At 36.9% G+C, this 21801-nt stretch overlaps 1 protein-coding gene across 1 annotated transcript in view; it reads left to right on the top strand.

Annotated features, from left to right (window-relative positions):
• LOC135079492 (lachesin-like) overlaps nucleotides 1-21801 on the top strand; it is a 173523-nt gene that overhangs the window by 48836 nt on the left and 102886 nt on the right. Inside the window, exon 3 of the mRNA XM_063974149.1 lies at nucleotides 2622-2711. Coding sequence (XP_063830219.1) covers nucleotides 2642-2711 — 70 coding nt within the window. The 5' untranslated portion in view covers nucleotides 2622-2641. The remainder of the gene's footprint in view (nucleotides 1-2621; nucleotides 2712-21801) is intronic.

Below are 21801 nucleotides of genomic sequence, written 5' to 3'. Positions count from 1 at the left end.
GAAATACGCAGTTTAAAAATACGCAGTTGGTTAGGTTAGGTTGACTTCCTTCCGTTCAAGCGTCACACTCACAGCACTTTCTAATACAAATCATATCCAAGTGATACAAATTAAAACAACTTTCAAAATTTTTGGGAATATATTTTAGAATCGAATAAATATACAATATAACTGCCAAAGTAAACACGGTTCCAAGAGGCGTGGCGTCACCCGACCATCCGGAAGTTCCGCGCCGGCTAAAAGAATTTCAAGATTACGTCACCCGACCTATCGGTAAATCCTCGGGAGCTTGAGCGATTGGAAAAACATTTTATGATCAGTTACTCGTAGTAGCGATTATTTAGAGCTTGGATAATAAATTATAGTTGTTGCAATTCACAAAGCTTTGCATGTGGTTAATTACAGTACAGGCATCAATTTTGTTCAGTCTTTTTGTTTATTAATAAAAATATCATACTAAAATTGCATACATATTTGTTTGTATTGGTCTGGGTGTTTTCTTTCCATAATTGATGTATAACGTATGTACGGGGCTCTGTATCGAAAATCACTATGAGCAATAAGCATCACACACGGTTACCGGGAGTGCATTACCGCAGCAAAAAGCTTGCCATCTTAAATGAACGGTATAATATCGAGGTTTCGTCAGTACAGTTGCGAACAAAGGTGTTTGTGTAGTGTAGTTGAGTTGAGAGGTCAGATTATTGAAATAATAAAACGAACATTTTATTTTTTAAATACATTTTTAAAATAATTTACATTACAGATAAAAATGAGAGGATGAAATTGCAAGGTGGTGCCAGTCCAGTCTTAAATCCGTTGATATATGCTGCATCTGCCATCTTTTTGGTTAGAAGATTCTTCCATCTTGCAGCGTAGACCTTTAGCTACAGACCTTAGACATTATTTTTGTGAAAATTCTTACGCATGGTGGAGGAAGGGACGCTCTAGACACTCAAGTCTACAAGGAGTCACATGAACTCCAATTTTAAATCCGTTGACATCTGCTGCATCTGCCATCTTTTTGGGTAGAAGATTCTTCTATCTTGCAGCTTAGACCTTTAGCTACAGACCTTAGACAGTATTTTTGTGAAAATTCTTACGCATGGTGGAGGAAGGGACGCTCTAGAGACTCAAGTCTGCAAGGAGTGACATGAACTCCAGTTTTAAATCCGTTGACATCTGCTGCATCTGCCATCTTTTTGGGTAGAAGATTCTTCTATCTTGCAGCTTAGACCTTTAGCTACAGACCTTAGACAGTATTTTTGTGAAAATTCTTACGCATGGTGGAGGAAGAGACGCTCTAGAGACTCAAGTCTACAAGGAGTCATATGAACTCCAGTTTTTAATCCGTTGACATCTGCTGCATCTGCCATCTTTTTGGCTAGAAGATTCTTCTATCTTACAGCTTAGACCTTTAGCTACAGACCTTAGACAGTATTTTTTATTATTTATTTGTGTCAGTGTGCTCTTCTAAAGAGTGTAAGACGATTGTATGTAGGTACTATTAAAATGTAATTTTAACTCATTGGTTTTGTCTCATATTTGAGGAATGTACTATGTATCATGAGTAGACTCTTCGTTTAAAAGGATGCGAACGATTTAAATTTCAATAGGTACACAATTTTGATAATTTTTAATTACCAAAAATTTAAGCTTTCTCCAGTAACACTGATATTATTATACTGTGACTCATCAAAGTCATCATTGTCAAAAATATTGACAAATCGCGAACTGTCACGGCCAAAAAAATGACACGCGTCCGTCCTCCGTAAGCGCCACCGCGCGACTGATTGAGATTGTCCAAGCCGTCATGGACGATTTTTTCCACATTTTTTAACATAGCAACTAAATAAGACGCAATATAAAAATTTCATCCGTTAAAAGCCCTCAAGTTATTTCTGAACTTTAGTTTAGTAAAAGATTTAGAATCTTAAATCGCTTATTTTAAAAATAAAACCATAAATAGAAAACGAATAGAGGTAACTTTGGGAATTTATTCTATCGAGTCAACTTCATCAAATCGTGTTTCCATCCGTTAATAGCCCTCGAAAATATCCTCAACTATGCCCAATAAAAATCTTAGCCTTTAATTTTACTGTTTAGTACCTCAAAAATGAAAAATGAAAACCTCATTTTCGCCATTTTCTCTGCTACCCGGCCTTAAATACATATCCTTGTGATCTATTTCAGGCGCTTAGGTGAAGACGTATTTTTCATGCGTTAAGTATTTAAAGTTTAAAGGAAAAGGGAAAGCATTTATTACTATGTGCCTATGAATAATTTAAATGTAACATAATATTTTTGCGTTAAAATGATAGAAAAATATTACTATTCTATCTAACTTGTAAAAGTGCTTTTTAAAAGCCTACTTGCATAAATAAATGAGGTTTATGAGTTTTTTTTTAGTTTTTAACACACACAATATTTACTAAGCGTTATTACATCTTATAATATGCATAGGTAGGTAACTAGAATTTATCAGCCTTTCTCTATAACCCATAAAAGCCAATAAATTGTATTGTCCTTATTTATTGCGGTAAAAAATACCCTAGCTGCCCTGGAGGCAAAATGTTCCTTATGTCCTCAACCCAAAGTAATATATTTGTGTTTTGTTGCAGAGCGCTGGTGCGCGCGCAGGATGTGCGCGTGCGCGTGGCGGCTGCACGTGTTCACCGCCGCGCTCGTGCTCGCCGCGCATCTCATCAAAGGTTCGTTCAACGACCATGACTTTATTACCTCTTACTTAAAAAAATATATGTAGCATATATACGGAAATTTACACTTTTGGCTCGTTAAATTTATTTTACGTAGGCTTGTGTATAACCAAAAAAAAAATCAAATTAACCTTGTATTGTATTTATCTTTGTCCGATTTGTGGTTTCATCAGAAAACAAGCATAAAACTATTCAGATATCAATCGCCCACTGAACTACACAGCCCAGCACTCCACCGACGAGAGCTTAAAACGGGCAGAAACAGCGGCCATCGAGCTAGTTGCCCGAATGTTCGCAAAACGACCATTAGCCGCACAATGGGACTGTCGCGGTTAGGGCTGCCACGTGTCCGGGCAGCGTCCGAAATGTTTTTAAACCCCCCGCTAAACTAAGACGGTAATATGGCCTGTTGTGTTATAGACGTGATGCCAACTATTAGATCCTTCCTAAACCTATCTTTCAGCATCTTCGATGATCGTGATTCGTGTCATTGCGTCAGCACGATCATGTTGCAAGCATTTATTTATTCTTTAATGCCACATTTATCAATACTTACATAAGATGAGCTTAATACCATAAAACACTCTCTCTTCGTTTGCCGTCTATCTTTGCGTATATTTTAGAAAAGCCATGAGGGATTCCGCCTTGTCATGCAATTATCCGTATATCTGAAAAACCTATTCGACTGTCCGGCTTTGTATTTGTAAGATCCGGTAGCCCTATTGGTCGCGGCCTCGCGATTGTCCACACAGTGTGCTAGCACTACGCAACGTGGTTGGTGACTTGCAACTCCCAGTGTTCAGTCGTTTTTTTTTTAACATTTTCCTTCAGTTGTTTGATTTTACTGCTTTTCTCACTAACTGGCTTCCAAAAAAGAGCGCTACTCTTTTTCTTTTTCAGTGCTTTATTTGATTTTGTTCAATGTTCTACAATAAAACATATTACGTAATAAGTAGGTACTAGGTATTCTAAAAAAAAGTGTGTGATACTTTTTAAAACTACATAAGCACGTCCTAAAAATATTCAAATAAGCTGACGATTACCTTCCATAATAACAATACCAGAACGTGATTTGAATGTACCTACTCCGAATGAGAATATGTTGCAAATTAGTACGATGATAATTGTGAACATACACCTCATTATCATTAATCCTCAAATTCCCATTCCCCTGTAAGGTGGGGTAAAGCCGCGTGTACACAGGCGTAAATCTTGTTGCGCACAATAAAAAAAAAGACTTTATAATCACTTTCGTTACCACCTTTTACGTTAAGGTGGTAAATTTTGTGTGGTGATTTCTACTTCATTGAGCACTGAAGAATCAATGATTGTCAAAGGCTATTGATCGACAAATTGTAGGCGGACACTGTTTATAAATAGAAGTACGAGTATAATGTATCAACACGATAACAAAAATAATGTTTGTCCCAGAAAATAAGGTGATTTCATGCTTCAGATTACACGATAAGACCTCAGCAGTTCGGCAGGGCACAGACAGTAAAACCGTAGCAATTGAGCCATGTCACGACACAAAGCTATTTGATCTATGATACCAATACGTGAAAAAAAAAGATACAAGTGACTGAATCCCTACATGTAACCATGTCTTTTTTGTAAAATTTCCTATTTCCAGCATGTAGTCGCAACCTAACGCCGACGCAGTCTGTTTGGCGCTCGCAATTTGCGGCGCTCATTCTCCCCTACGCGCCAGATTAGTATTTTGATTAAGTCTTTTGAAGTGCCGGATCAATAGATTAGGAAGCCGCGCGCCGTTAACAAAGCGGAACGAGTTTTTAATTTGGATACAATCAATAGCATATTTGTTTGCTGTGGGTGGATAGTCAACGAAATAAATGTAACATCGAAGAAAAATCATAAATTTTAATGGAATCCTCCTGGTTAAATTTTTTACTACCCCAAAACATAACTTTTTAAACTATCAAACTTTCCCTTGCTGATGTAATGACTGGGACATTCAAAACTTGCCAACTACAATTGATCGTGTAGCAGTTAGTGCAAATGTCTCCAATAAAATTTAACATCCCGGCACTAGCGCTAAAAGTTGGGTCGTGTCGGTCGCTCGCGCCAGGCGGCCACAGGGCGGGCGCTTTGTTTTGTGCTTTTTAGCGCCGCGTGTTCGATACTACGTTCGTTATATTTTCGATGACACTCTGTCATGTCGTGTCTACGACTAACAATCGCTGCTCGGCCAATTTTTGCGACTATACCGACGAAAAGTTGAATATTCACGACGTGTAGGAAACAAAATTGTACAATGTTTTTGAGAGCTGAAAAATCAAGAACATTTTTACATCGACATACGTGCAAGTGACGCAAAAGGAAAGCAATTAACAAATTGTAAGGTAAGGGCTTAATTCAATTGCGTCTATTTCATTATTGCTTCTCACTTTCATGATAGAGCCAACATGAAATCTTTGGAAACATTGTTTTTGTAACTTGATACACGTTTCTATTGCTATAGTTGATGTTACGTTTTTATAAAAGCAGGGTCGCGTGTTTCATTTTTCTAAGGTCAATCAGTTCTATAATAAGCATGAACTATTAATTTACCTATACGTACCTGAATTACCATTATTTACATAGCATTCTTGTGTGGTTTGTCAATTTACTATCAGTTATACGTTCAAAAACCTTCATTCCTTGAAATAACACGCAAAAACTTATGAAAATATGTATCCTACCCAAAGTGTAGTAAATCAAAATGCGATATCCAAAGCTACGGAACTGAATCACCACGTAAATATTACTGAAATACATCGCGAATAAAATCCATAAAATCCTGATCCATTTAAATAAAGCGCAATAACGAATAGTATCATCGTCCAGAACGAATGCTAACGGCTCATCCGACCGAGTTACGGCTCTCGAGTAATAGCGGGTTATTTTATAAAATATCTGGTGCAGACCGGTTTCCGGAGGAGCGATCCGGGGTACCTCCCGATATTGGCCGGGGCGAGCAATAACACACATCCTCCGGGTTATGACGCACTGACAGCGATCCCGCTGCCGATTACGGGAACACATTTCTGTAACAGATTGATTGGTGTTTCGAACGGGACGACAATACAATTGTACGAATTGTCAGAGTGAGGTGTACATTGTTTTATTATACGAGTACTTGCTTCTATATAATATTGTATTGTTAGAGAGGTAATGATGAAATATGACTTGTGTCAGTAGGCGCCGATTTTGAAAAGAGTTAGGTTGGATTGTTTCATTGTTTGCCTGTTCCGAATGTTAAACTTCAATCAATTTTGTTATTTTTGGACAATACAATCACAAAGAGCGTTATATTTTTCTAAACGGCTGTAGATTATTTGCGCTTCGTGCTCCATAATAATATGATTGTCATCCGGAGCTCACATTAAATTCCTTGTGTTTTTAAAATTTCGATGTAACCTCGGTACTTTAAAGCATTTTAACACTCTGGTAAACTTACAACAATGATTATTCGCTGCCTGCTGCTGTATTTCCTGAACACTATAATCCAGGCGTTTTCAAGGCGAGAGTGAATAGGCACTTACAGGGCAGATATGTACAATCCTAGACTGCATCTCACTTAACACCAGGTGCGATTGCGGTCAAATACCTGCCTTGTCCAGCATTAACACTAGAAGTGCCGAAGATTACGACCCCCCTAAAAGCGCCGCTGGGTCAATTTTGTCCCAGCATGTATTTTGTAACATTTTTTAGTTTCAGGCATGAATATTATGGTTAAAACTATTTGTAGTATCCTTAAAAAAGGTTTATCTATGTAGTTAAATCAATATGTACTTATTTTCTTTAAAAATATAAATGTATTCAATTTAAATTTTAAATTATTAAAAGTCAGATATTTTTGTCACATATTACGTGGTGTTATACTGTATTAAAATAATGAAATTACTACTTTAACTATTCATTATTATTTTTAATGAAAAAATAAATATCTTACACATTTTGCACAAAGTTTTTTTGTATGGTTTTTTGTCTCTCTGGTGTACTATGTGTTTAGGAATTTCTATAGGTATGGTTATTTTTCTGTTATCTGTACACAAACAATGAAGTTTTTTACCAATTACAATGAAAGTATGTACGTTTAATCTTCAAAATTGTTTAAGTCACACATTTTAAAAATGTATCAAAACATACAATGTATGAACTGGCTTATGTCTAGAAGCCACCTTCCTACTAATATTATAAATGTAAAAGTTAATAAATATTGATGAATTGAAGGATGGATGGACTGATGAATGGATAGGAAGGATGAATGGGTGGATATATGCCTGGAACTTGAACTAAGTGAGTATTGATTCATGGTTAGATCGATGGATGTTTTTTCACTCTTTTACGCAAAAAACACTAAGCCGATCTTAATAAAACTTTGCAGTTTTATTATTAATACTTCAGAATAACATAATATAGGCTATAATTTAGAATAATATTCAATTATTTGGTCAAAAAGCAACGATAAGTGTCAAGAAATTAGGTCTTTCTATGATAAACTTAATTTCTCACGGGTGAAGTCACAGGCAAAAACTAGTACAATATATTTACATTTCTGCATTGTCACGAGTCACCTAAACTCTCCTCACCTCTCCACTTTCGTATCTCCTCGAAAAAAGGACTGTTCATCGAATTATTGTGGCAAATACCAGGGTGGGACAAAATTGACCTAGTGGCGCTTCTAGGTAAATCCGATTTTAAAAAAAAATCTATTAATGTTATATTATCAAAAACATTAAAAAATTATAAAATTCAATAAATCGGAAAAAGTCAAAAAGTTTCATGGACTTTCGTTGAAAAATAAAAAAGTTAGAGACGATCAAACTCGCGAGTGGGACAAAAATGGGACGGCGGCCTTTCTAGTGAAAAAATGAATTCTTTTTAATATTATTGCATAGAATGTTTTAATAGTGTACCTAATCGTAGAAACAAATACTCATTTCAGCACCTTGTTTCGGGTTCAGCACACAATACGAACAAGTAATAAGTGTCGTGCATGATGAACAGCTTTATTATGATAACGTTGAACAAGAGTTACAGCAGCTCTTGTTCGACATCCACTCGCAGTAGTTTTAATGAATATTTAAACGCCCGGACACCGCGAGCTCTCTAAAGTTCGCGCTGCTGTTGGAGGGCCGAATTAGGGTTTTGTCACACTGGATGGAGGTTCGCGAGTAGTATGAGAGTCCTACACAAGTGGCTTACGAGTGTAAGAGGGATGAATAATAGGTTATTTAATCTAGTGTACTTTCGGAAAATAAATCAAGTTTTAAACTATGTACCGCTACATGTAATATTATTAGTCTTTTGGAAATTTATTTTCGCTACCTTAATGTTTCAGTTCTATAGCGTCAGTAGGCTATTTATTTAGACCCATTAGTTGGCCGATTGAATTATTTTGGCGTTAGGTATGACTACAGGACTCAATATCTTAGTGATTACCTGAAGCAAGAATAAACGTGTTTTTGTCACCATTCCAGCACCGGCTTTACATCCACGTGCCGCCCTGCGCCAATTAACGACTTTTGCGTGATCAATTATTCAAGTCAACTCGAGAGATGTATGGAAACAGCACCTTAATAGATGTTGGGTGCTTGACTATGAAGAAATGCTGTCAGCCTTTAATCATTACAAAGGGTACACACACGCATTCCACAGCAACGACAGGCCTTCCTTAAGCCCTCAAAGAGTCAGGAATACCTGAGACCTAATTAAGAATGTTGCCACGAATTCTGTTAACCTCTGACAAAATTCGTCAGGACAAACCACACTTAATTAGCTGGGATGAAAGAAACCACGCGCTTAAAATCGAGTGTACATGGAATATTATATCAGAATCGCGTGATATCTACAAAAACATACATAATTTTGCTTACATAATAATTGACGTCATCTTAATTATGATAATTAATAGTAAACAATTTCGAAGACTTAAACATTAATACTGTAGTTACTTTATTCCTACTAATAAAGTAGGTAGGTCCTAATTTTCCCTCTTACGCCCACAGTTGAGTTCAAAAAACATCGCCATTGTTCAGAACCGTCTGGAAAACTGAATAATCTCACGAACCCTGTTTACCTTTGACACAGTTTCTCGAGAGCGACCACACACTTAATTAGTCGTAATGAAAGAACCCGCGTGTCGCCATCGAGCGGCGTTTAGTGTAGGCCGTTATCGGCGCCGCGTCGCAGCGCAAATAATTTAATTACCAGGTAACAGCCCTGCGGGTTACGGCGGCGTTACTGCCTCGTAAACCCGCCAGGGCTGACACCGTTATAAACATAAAAGTTTGGAAGATAATCATTTGGAGGCATGCGGTGTGATGCTAATGGTACCTATATTATTTCAGTATTTTCCTAAATTCAGCCTTCTTTCACCTTGGACATCTTTACTCAATAAAATTGAGATTCCCGTATTTGCAATATGCAACTGAAACAGTTTCAACCTACCTTACCTACCTAATACTGGAAGGTTCTTAAATGGTAATAAACACTAAGCTTTACTACGAGCGCACCCTTATACCCTATACTCGTACTAATAATATATTTTTTGCCACAGACAAAGGAGAAAGGTTGTATGATTACAACGAAAGAGAAGTGCTGTATCGATATGCGTGACGAAGAATAGCCAACAATTTTAGTTATAGGTATTTCATGGTTCCGTATGTTATAAGAGTCACCTTTTGACATGGGATCTCAGACATAAAGGCTGGGTTGCACCATCTTACTTTAACTTTGACAAAAGTTAAAAGTCTGTCAAACTCCATATAAAAATACCGGTTATCGTCATAGTTACTGTTATAGTTAGGTGGTGCAAACCTTAGTATTGACTTACAGTGAAAAAAATATCGTTCTTCGTTCGTTCCTTCTTCTTCTTCTGGGCAAATTAATAAGTAACTGAGTAATTTTAACTGGAACATTTCTCACAGCAGTAATGATAAACATAAACAAAATAATCTTTATGGGTCACGTGATTTGACCCTAATGTGAAACACGACCCGCTGTCTGAACTCCGAAGTTATTTTGAAAACAATGATTGTAGCTCGTGAAAACCAGCTAGCACATGTCGCGCTATTAAAAATCAAAAATACACGAGTTATGTAAACTCTAGATTTGCAGACAATATTTTATTACTGCAGCCTTTCTTATGCTGCACCCATTGCAATCAACTTGTCATGAATTTTTGATGAAGTAATCATCATTTCACATTTTGTGTGGATGGCATGTTTTCCTTTCCTAATTAGTAGATATAATCCTGAATTTTTTGTAAGTGGCTGTTATCGGTATGAAGATCATGTCACTAATACCCTAAAGTACGAACTGGTCTGTCTGAACTAGCCCGCCCCAGCCCATGACCCGGGGCGGGCCTTTGTCAAATAAAAACTTTTCAGCTCCCTACTGCCCCGCGCGCCTACAAGCTGAAATAATACAAATTTCAATGAAAAATTAAGTTTTTTTGAATATAAACGAGTTCGCATTACGATCCTGCACAACGCTAAATCCGGTCCCAAAGTTTTGCCGAACTCATAAAACATTATTTATGTCAAATACCGTTTTTGATTAGAGTTTTTATTGGATGTTTTTAAGAGTTTGAGAAAACTTTGGATATCATTTCAGGGGTCTTAGTTCCGTAACATTTTACAGCTGTTATTAGAAGTTTTCGTTTCCTTTTGGAAGTTGGTAGAAGGCTGTAGCGGTACAAAACAAATTCTTATTACTTAAGTTTAGGCAATTCGGTTAATAAATGCTTATTAGACAGTGACTTAAAATTATCTTGAGCTACTTTTAAGTAAGTTAATGAGATATCAAATAGTCGTTGCTAATTAATTTCCATTCATACCTACTTATGTTATTTTTGATCAATCAAACCTATTTCAAAGCGAACCAGCTGCGAGCTTTCGTTTGTGACATTCATCATTCCCCTTATTTATATTTGCTGACAATGGAATCAAAACAAGCCGTGTGTGTGTCATAAAACGTAAAACAATTTCATTCGGTTAATCCGACAGCTCTCATAAAGCTACAATCGAAAAGGACCGCGAACAAAATGGCGGCCCATAAAAGAGTTTGAATTAAATTCAGCAAATCGCGTCTGTGACGCGTCCGGGCCCAATTACTGCCACGGCCAGGGCTGACAGAAAAGATATAAAAGTGAGCCACTACGGCAAATTTCGGTTCCTTATTAAGGCAAAGTCAAAATTTCTTTATTTGTTTAGACTAATAAATAGTTCTTACAAATCGTCATTTTGCTCTTAAGGAGCCTCTACATGTCTCATAATCTTTTTACCCTACCAGCGCTTCGAGACCAACATTTGGCAAGTGCTGAGAAGAAGCGCCGCAACAAACTCAGTACATAGGCCTTATACTCGTACATAGGCCTGACGTTGGCAACAAGCTAATAGGCGTTTCCAGCCTTATAATAATGCCTCTTCTCCCAGACAAACACCAGTGGCATGCTCCCTGCACCAGATTTTTACATTTTGGTACGAAACTGTACCATTAGTCAAGGCTACGATACAAGTAGATCTTAGCAGATAGAAATTATTTTTTCATTTCACGAGAAAGCCATTCAAACAGTGTTTAGTTCTAAATCGCCCCTGCCAGGTTTTATTTCTCAACAAACTCCGCCTCCGGATCCGTCCGCCGGTCGTTAGAATTGATAATTGGTTCGCCGAAGGTTGCAGCCGGGCGGCAAATTACGGAGTGTTATCTGATGAATTCCGCCTATTTATACGGAATGCTGTACAAAGCCCCGCCGGCTTTGTATTTATGGGACTGTAACGTAAAACGACGGTACACATCCGTGTCTCGTGCGATATTCTGATCAAAGTGTCTCCTAACAAACTTATTAATTCACAATCAAGACGAAGGCTAATGAACCAAAATTGCAATGTTTAGCTTGTAACGCTTAAAAACTATATTTACTTACATAACGTTTAATAACTGGACAAGCATATTCACTGCTGAAACAAAGCTTCTGTCAACAAATATTTTTCCCAATTGAGTTTTAAAAATGTAATTAGGTAGTCTTAAATCAGAAATTGTTTTGTTTTTCACAAATCTGAAACCGTTGGAGCATCAGACTATGATCATAAAATCAATACACGCCTAGCCTAGGAATTCTGTAATTGTTAATTTGTCCATTACCCCAGTTGCGCCGCTCGAAGGTGGTTATAACGATGCTAGTTCCGTATTATCGTTGCATTAGCTCGTATATGGTTTACACGTTAGTCAGTTGACCTACTTATTCTCCGCTATGAATATTAATTTAAACTCTTATTAAGGCATTAAGCGCCCGAGGAGATCGCCCAAGCATTTTGTGCACGATGACAAAAAAAGGACTCTTTTTCTGCGATAAAGATATTACGGGAGAATGAACCTAGTATGCATCGGTTTTCTATTAGCTTGGCTTGTGTATTAAACTAAATATTGTATACATAATTACATTGTTATATTTAAAGGATTTACAATAAGTAAAACTTGTTTACTACTAGTAAGTATGTAACTGGTAGGCTATTATAGCTCGTAGGACACCTTATGGTTGTGTACTTATGTATGATGCCAAGAGCTTGTACTTATGTATGACGCCAAGAGCGCTTAGGTTTGTTGAACTTACTTACCTTAATTGATCTCTTTCTTGTTAAGTATTTTCTGTATGTGTATTTCATTGCTAAAGTATTATCTATATTGCAAAATGTAAGTTGTAATGTTAATAACTTTAACTTCTTTGTTTTGAAGATTGAAATGTAATTTCAATGGGGCGGGTGTATGGTAAAAATTTAATAACGTTATCTGGCAACCCAGAAGCGTTGTATGCTCTATGGCCCCTCTCTATGGTCTCTTTTTCCTACCATTCAAGTGTGTGCACATGGTTGTAAATTATCTTCTCAATAAATAGAATATCACTGAAGTTAAGTGTCTTTTGTACCTGCCGCATCACTCTGTTCATGGCTTTAGCCGTGTAAAAATATGTGAAAAGTTGGGTTTGGATAACTTATGCATGAAAGATTGTTTTTGATCAAATGAAAATTAATCTTAGCCCAAATTATAGCTTATAATAGCTTGCTCTACCACCATTTCGGGACAACATATGGGCTGGTGTTATAGAGCGTTATTGTTCACTAATAATAAATTGAGCAAAGTTCCACAAAAATAATCCAACAAAGAAAACAATCAATGCAATTATCAAATCCCCAAATTGTTACAAATTTGTCCCCAAAATGCCACAAACGTCTAAACATGATAAACGTCAGCAAAATTGTTTCAATTTAGGCGACAGTGCGGGATGCGGGCGTCCGGTAAAATTATTCAAACGTCCCACCTGAGCGCGGATTAGCAGCTCGGGACTTATGAGCTTAGGCAAATTGAAAGCCAAATAATGTCAGCGCCGAGCGAGAACATCTTATTAAAAACGAATGGCTTAACTGAAATTGATGAGACACAGGGAAGCTTTCGCAGTCGATAGCTAAAGGGATCACCTTAAAGTATGTGGGCATTATGTTGCAAGAAGTGTCGCATGAAGTAAGACATATTTTAATATAAGTTAATTCATCGCCATTCTTATATTGAAAAGCCGTCGCCAGTAATAATAAAATATACCAGTAATACTTCCTATTTTCACAAAGGTCTATTCATAATTAGTGATCAGACTTTCCTGACTATCCTGAGTTCCCTATAATCTGTGCATTGGATTAAGGTTTTTTTTTTCAATAACTCCGTAAATGTAATATCCCAAACGATAAACAAGCTCAAACTACTTCAATTGTCATATTTGCTGGAGAATCGAAATCAATGAGAATTCTCCATGTTAAGTAATAAAATTATAATCTCATTTGAAATTTGCTGTAAGGCTGGGCAAAGGCATAACTATCTTTTATTTGACGGGAAAGTCATCAAATCACGCGCCTGGGGTTTTGCATTGCAATTAAAATAATCAAATTGACCCGTTCTTATTCCAAATGTAAATTAAATAGTAAAATTGGTTATCAGCATCAAATTTGTTGCACCTAGTCCGTAGGCTTTGGAAGGTTTGTCTCGAAGCGCTGGTAGGGCAAAAAAAGAATGAGACATGTAAAGGCTCCTTAAGAGCATTTGACGATTTGCAAGTACTAATTTAATTAGTCTAAACAAATAAAGATAATTTTGATTTTGATTTTTGAAGGGAGTCAAAACATTTTATTTCTTAGGCAGGTGAGTACCATCGTTCAGCCGGCACTGTCTGAGTGACTGAAGGCGCCCGTGGCGTGTCACGCGCGTTATGTGACGGCGGTAATCGCGCGCATCAATCTGGCGCGCGCGCCGGAAGCGAACTAACGCGCCGCCGCACGCGAGCGCGCCTCAAGCGTTAGACCGTTAGCGCACCGCGGCCAAGTAAAGTGTATACTCGTATGGCAAATTGATTAATCTCCCATAAAAGAGTATACAACTGATCAAAATATTTAGTTACCAGTTCGTTTCAGCCAAATAACGTCCACTGCTGGACAAAGGCCTCCTCCAAGGTTTTTATGCACGGTCCTGCGCAGCCCGCATCCAGGCTCTTCCCGCGACCTTTACCAGATCGTCGGTCCACCTAGTAGGAGGCCTGCCTACGCTACGTCTTCCAGCCGTTACCAGTTGTAGCTTCCAAAACAAACTTGTAATAATTTGAAAGTTGACGATAGTATTATCATAGTTGGAAGTATTTATCTCCTTTATTTTATAAAGTGTCCATACCTACTTCAATAAAAGATCAATAAATCAGTTAACATTTCGACTAATATTATTGTAGGTCCAGCAAATCTTTCACTGATACCAATACACCTTACAAAGGGGCGAATACGTTACCCATACATCGCGATGCTTCTAAAACAGCATACGCCCGCGATCGCATATTCTCCGAACTGGCCACAAACTTGCGGTTGAGTGTATTCGTACAAGTGCTTTACGCCGCGCCGCAGCGTATCGTACACCGGCACTTGTGCGGGTTACGGGTATCACGATGTGTGAAGTTCCCTGATGCGTCGTAAACACAGGTATTTCTTTTCTATACTTCTGATAAACCAACCACTGTCAGCCTTGCCGAAATTACCAGTCGGCCACTATTCGTTATTTTTATATGAGCAAGCTAACAGACTCATGTCTGGAGATTGTCGTCCTCAGCGATAATCCTGTCAATACAATACCTAGTCTTTTCTTCACTATTTTGCTAAATAAAAACAATATTAAAATTACCAGATGTTTATTAAAGAGAACAAATACTAAGGTTTGATGAAAATGCTAATGTTACCGATTTCCAGGAAGTGTGAATTTGACACGGCACACGAGCTGGGGCCCTGTGGTGCACGATCACTACCGCCCATTACCCCGATTAATGACTCCAATATGCTATTTAAGCCGAATTCATCATTGAACATCAGTTCAATGCCTCTCCGTAAATTAGATCTGTCATGTAAATACGTAGAATTACGTAATTCAATCCTCGACGTTAATATTATAACAGTATTTCAGAATTCATAGAAGAGATCCAGTACTTCGCCTCACTTCTGGGAAATTTGGCTTAGTGTTATAGAACGCTGCTGGAATAACCCATCATCACTCCGACAGTTTAAATTCCGTAGCCTATAAATTATTTTAATTATCGCATTTTAAGTAGCATACATTTCCAGCGCGATGTAATTAAATGCTTTTTCGATAAATATGCAAAAGCAATGTGTTGCAAAATTCAAAGGTTTCTTTTGATCGACTGATGAAAATAATTTTCAGATTCAATACTACAGTCAAATATTGTTGGTGGAATAAGAGAAAATCGTTATCTGTATCTGTTAAATCCAACTTCCCTTTTCAACTGAATAAAGTAATATATTTTTCAATCGCACTAACGAGAAACTCGGGTTTTGTAACAAAATGACAACATTAAGCGATCGTGAGTAAGCTGGTTTTAATACAACAGTTGTAGAGTTTATTTGATACCAAGTGGCATAAGGTTTTCACCTTAGGTTTAGTTCAGATTAGTAGATCAGAACTTCTTAATATATCAAGTATAACGTCATTGCTAATTTGGATCATGCTCTAAACTTCTTAATTAACTAAAATTAAACAAGTTAGATCAATAGTTATCAATTTTCGAGGAATAGTTCTCAAAATATTTTTTACCTAACTTATTTATAATTTAGTGAATGAATTACCCAATAATAAAATAGAAAGTTCCTTAACTTCATTTTCCATTTAATATACCGTGATGGTAATACAACGTAATTTTCCTTTTGCAAAAACTAAACAAGCTTTTTAACATTTTTATGGCGCATAAAAGCGTTTGTAATTAAATGAACACATTTAAAAATTCGAGTCAAGTTAGCCCAATATAACTTCCGCCGTATCGCATGCGGGAATGCTAATTGCAACTTTTTAATTCTAACTCCATTTAGATCAAGATTTAGGGAACTCTATGCACGGACTACATTTCACTTGCTGCTTCTGAATGCGGAAGGAATAGCTAAACTGAATATACATTTCTTTGAAAAATAAAACGTGATATTACTTTATGTAACTTCAAATTTTCCGAAAAGAAACACGATTCTGTGCAGGTTAAGTTAATAAACAGCGTTAACAGTGTTACTCACAGCCTTAAAACATTTTCGATAGGTTTGCCAATTTATCCATAACTCACTGGTCAGAACAATCGAATCAATTCCAATTGAAGCATAAACATTTTGTTACAGCCATAAGTCAAAGCACCGATGCTCTATTTGCGGAGGCAAACGACTTTTCAACGTGTATTTTTTTTTGATTCGGCATCGATAAGCCGGAACGCCAGTACTTGGGGCTTAAGTGGGATTTACAACGGACGAATTCGTCACGAATTTGCCACTTTTTCAAGTTTATATTTTGTTATTTAACCTTTAGAACCAGTACTTTATATTCTTTTATTATTATCATCGATATTCTTAGCGATAACCTAAATTAGGGACACGCAAAGAACCGGCTAATTTCCCATTGAAGACTTTGCAAAACTGGTGAGAAAATATGTAGCGGTAATTTTGGATCTATAATATTCTGCCTAAATTTGAATTTCATTTTTAATCTGATGTTGGAATCAACACCCTGTAGAGTGGCATTGGTGCTTATATTCGCAGGCAAATCTAAGGTCTGTTTGTGTAAAGTCGGCCCAAAAGATTCCGATACGTCATGTGTTAATACGGCGGGCGTGGCTCAGGTAATGCTATGTAAATTGCCAGAAAAATCGGCTCTCCGTTGGTCGGTTGCGGCTGACTTATGGCCCGCATTACCGCTTACTGGTAGAGAACACGCCACGGTCAAATGGCAGGCTTATTAAATTACACCACACGTATATTTACTTTGATATTTGAAATTTAAACGAGCTGAAAAACAGCACTTGGTACATAATATGTATCGTTTCCGTTTTGCTCGTATAGGTATTGCAGACCAATTTGTTATATCTCACAATTTCAGAAAGTAAGGACTTATGTAATCGCATACACAAGTACTTAAGTTACTGCTGTGTCGCTACATACAAATAATTTTATATGAGTTGTATTTCTGCGGATGAACATAAAAAAAGAAACAGATCACATCACAGAACGTTATAACTACTCATGGTAATACATAGTAGTGAGTAGTCAGTCACGATATTACCTCTTTTTCACAAACGAGACACTCAAATTAATTTATTCCATCCAATCTCACCAGGCCTATAGTGTGTAATACAATAAGTATGAACCCGAGACACTGGCCCCAACAACAAACCTGTTAATGGGCACACCTGTTAGTTTGCTTATAATATTCTTTCACCTCGAACAAAGGCGAGCTTTGTTCTGGCTCGCATTGTTTCTAATTAATCACGGCTGCCCCCTCCTCCTCTCCCCGCCCCGGGGCCACACATCTCGCGTCGGGGTTAGTTTCGCTTTCCCAAGTCCGTATAAACATAGTCCACGTATTACATTCCTCCCGGACGCTGGAATGTAGTACGTAAAATCGATCGAGAACACTTTTCGTCCGGCATAGCGATGCTGGAAATCCAAAGGAAGTACAAGTGACCAACCGTATTGCTAGAATTTTCCTTGGGTAGTATTATTTTAAACAGAAGCAAAGGTTTGTAGAGTTCGTACCTACGAGTATCTACTGTATGCTTAGAGTAGCTGAAAAATAGACAACGGTAAAACTGTACTGAAAAACTTTTTTTTATAAAACTAAGACATACCCAGACCAATACAATCAATATTTAAGTTAATTATAAAAATATTATTCTTTAAAAATTCCTCGTTCATTTTCACTTGCGGTATAGAAATCACATTTATAAGTTAGAGGTCGGTCTGACCGAGTTTTATCAGACGGCTATGAACTCTGTTGGCCGCTTGCCTATTCTTACGGTAGGTACCGAGTTAGTAACAGTACTCCAATGGAAGATTAACACAACGTGCGATTAAAGATGAATAAATAATGCTGATATGCGAGTAGCGTGCCAATAATTTTTAGCTCCTTAATTCGTATGTTTTGACACCTAGGTATATTTCCCATTCAGTTCTCGTGTTTCCTTATAAATCTTTTTCACTGGAGTATTTGCAAAGGTGTAACACGCGAGCCAAGCGCCTCACCGCGCCGCGCCGCCGCTCAGTATTCTCCCTACACCTGGGAGCAAGTCCCATGCGTGCAGAGAAACCTAATTTCGTTCAATCTAGGTCGTGTACCTGTTTACATTTAGTAGTTTCGTCTGAAAGCGGGGTGTGTGCTTCGTGCTTAATGAAATGACTAAAATGACTTGTTTATGTTCTAAGTGGTAACAATACAAAAAGAAAGAGTCCAAAGCAAATATCAGAGCAATCACATAGTATTTTTTCTTTAAAAAACATTTCAATTTGGAAAGATTTACACCATTTGGTTTCGGTATTCATTCTTCCATTTTTTTATATTCTCAAAATAAATTTCCAATTGTTACTGTTCGTTTTCGTCGCGAAAGAAAATAAAGCTGAAAAATAAAAGAGTTGTAGTCGTAAAAAGTGTTAAATTTGTTAATTTACTTAACATTGTAAATCCTTCGTCAGTGGCAAGAGGCCGACGCAACGTTTAATTTGCGCGAACCAATTATATTGGGCCCTCACTGACAAGGGTTTGATTGTGGACGACATTCATCAATCTTCGGTTGGAAAGTAAAAAATGCATCTCCTACACTTTTTTTGTGGAATAACTTAAAGTAAAGTAAATTATTTATTGTGTATGAACAAAGGTTACAAGAGTTCTTATCTTAATAATGGTAATTCCTGGTTTGTCTCTCCAGTACCACACTTGCGTTATATTGAAGAAAAGTAGATTTTATTTACCTGGGATTTATTGCTTTTCTCTTTAACTTCCGCAGTTTTTTTACAATTTAAGCATTTACCTAAGTATATTTTTTTACTTACATAATTATTAAAGCATGTAAAAAATGAAAAGCTCAAACAATTTTACGGGCGAACAGAAAAGTTTAGATTGCGGATCGAAAAAATGAAACTCGTGATTTCTTTCAGACCAGACAATTATGAAGGTTATCCCGGAACGCCAGTGGCTGTACATAAAGCGACATAGTTAACGTATAAAAGTTGTCCATTCCGCGGAGCTGATTAAACCGTGAAGTTGGAGCCAGTAGTTCGGCAGTACGTGACCGCGGAAAAGCGCTCTGGACTACAGCGAGAAATGATAAAACAGACCAGGCATATTCCCAATTTCTTATTATAATTTTTTTATTGTAAAAAACATCTACAGTGAATGTCTCATGGTTTACAGCGAGCACTACACATACATTACTGGTATGTAAAGATACATTAAATGTACTATAACACAATAAAACATTGACCTTGCCTGTGAAAGCACTCCGGTATTTGCAGAAATTAAATCAAGTAATCAGATGCCTGTTGTAGGTACCTAGATGCGAGGCATACTATACTGCTACGAAATTCGTAGTACGAATCACTTTTGTTCAAATATAGGCTCGTAGCTACGAGTGTGCTACGCGTAGCATTTTCGTAGCAGTAGATGAGAACTTTTATTTATGGTGACCAAAGTGTACTGCAGTATTAAACGAGTAGATTACAAAATGTATCTCAGTAGTCAGTACAGATCTTCGTTCCTAAATTGAAATGGCTTCTCTTTTTGGTGAGCGTCCTAGCTACCAAAGGCTAGGCCAAATATACGCAAGGAGAATACGAATGCTGCGAGTCCGTTAGAGTGACGACTACTGTAAGCTTGGATATTAAACTGTTCATGGTATTAAATAAAGTCCATCTCCAAAGTTGAGTGTTGATAGCTATATACATATAATTTGAATAAAATTATTCTAAAAAAGTGTATTCTAGCGTAGGGTAAATCATCGTAACCCTTGCCCTTCGCAATCACCAGTCTCGATAAATAATCTTATGAATACTTAATTAACTCATTGTCTGCCTACGCTAGTTCTTCGCTCGCTTTAGTGCTTAATCTAAATTCACTTTTATGTAACCGTTGTTTCCATTGACGTCATACAGTTTCAGATTTTATAAACTGTAATGTGTTGTTTAATATTTCTATTGCGCTAAGGAGCGTACGAGTATGTGTACAAATATGAGTATTAAAATGCGTCAAAAGGGCCCTTACTTTGTCAACGTTCATTATGCCCCGGCGTGACACGACTGAAGCTTAAGGGTTAGAATGAAAAATGTAAAAACCGGCGGTTACCGCTCTGAATTAAATTACCGCGGCGATAAGTCAATTAAACTGTAATTAAAGAGAGCTGCGGTCGCAACACTCGCGAAGGTTGAGTAGACCTGATTGATTGAATTATAGATTAGTAGCGTTTAGTCTATTAATAAAATTTTGCTTACACCGTTGTTCGAAAGTAGTTTAATTACGAGTAACCTACGAGCGAGGAGTAAAATACATGTGCTAAATGCTGGTTTTACTAATTAATGTTGATATTAGATGCTAATAAATATTTATTTAATAATTATTTTATTAAGGTTTTGGTAATAAATATTACATTATTACATTACATAATAATAAAAATGATGATTTTTTACTTTACAACTATGAGACGCATGAAATGATAACATCTCACAGTCAAAGATAAGTTGGTTTGATTCCAAGCTGATAAGCATTAAATAAGCAATCCTACGTTCACCCATAAATGTTAGTTTCTTTTCATTTTAGGTGAAAATTTATTAGAAACTAAATTGTTTTCAGTCGGCCTCGCGTGTTTCGTGTCATACCAAGACATTAATTTTCCGGTCTAGGTGTTGTTAGCTGTCTTTTTTAAATGTTTCATGAAGTTTATCACTAATTTTTAATGCCGTTTTTGCCAAAATTATATTCGTCAGTAACAAAGAGTTATTAAAAAAGTTATTAAACATTTCAAAAACACTTTTAAGTTTAGCAAAGACACGTGTCGTCATTACCTACCTACATAATTATTATACTTGTCCCAAACATATAAAATTGTGTAATTTTGTATCGCTGTAAACATTTTGTATCGTTTAATTTGTTTCAGTGAGATAAAAAGGATGAAAGGCACTGAAAAGAAGCTTGTAAATTCGGCTCATACCTAAATTACACCGCGTTTCTTCGGAAACGCAATAAAACGGTTATGATCATTCATCGTGAGGTACAGCCGCCATTGTTTCGGGCTATTTTCGGCCGCATTTCACGAGATTCGGTTTAATTCGAGGTTGGTTGGTTCGCGTGCGCAGCCTCGTTAATGTCTCTATAAGTCTTAGGCTAAGAACTCACGAGGAAGTTTCCTTTCACACCCATAACTGCTAAGTATTCTGTGCCCGCTAGTAATAATGTGGGATATAAACGAAACGCAGCTCCGAAGAAATACATTATGGAATTTAAAGCTAATTTATAACCAAGCATGTATTTGTAAGATTATAGGATGCATTAGGTCCATAATTCCGAATATAAAGGCTTTTGCATAATATTAACAATCCTTTTTAAATAGTGGAACATTAACCCATTTGTAAAGAATGATTATGTACAAACTCTAGCAGTACATTATTTTAACACGAAAGCTTACGCGGTACTAACCTCGCACTGAATTTTATTCTTATTTCCACAATAAGCATGAGTGCTAGTT

The sequence above is a fragment of the Ostrinia nubilalis genome, chromosome 16 (genome assembly GCF_963855985.1).
Source record: "Ostrinia nubilalis chromosome 16, ilOstNubi1.1, whole genome shotgun sequence".
NCBI lineage: Eukaryota > Metazoa > Arthropoda > Insecta > Lepidoptera > Crambidae > Ostrinia > Ostrinia nubilalis.
The sequence above is the reverse complement of the archived record's forward strand: the minus strand, read 5'-3'. Positions and strand labels throughout refer to the sequence as shown.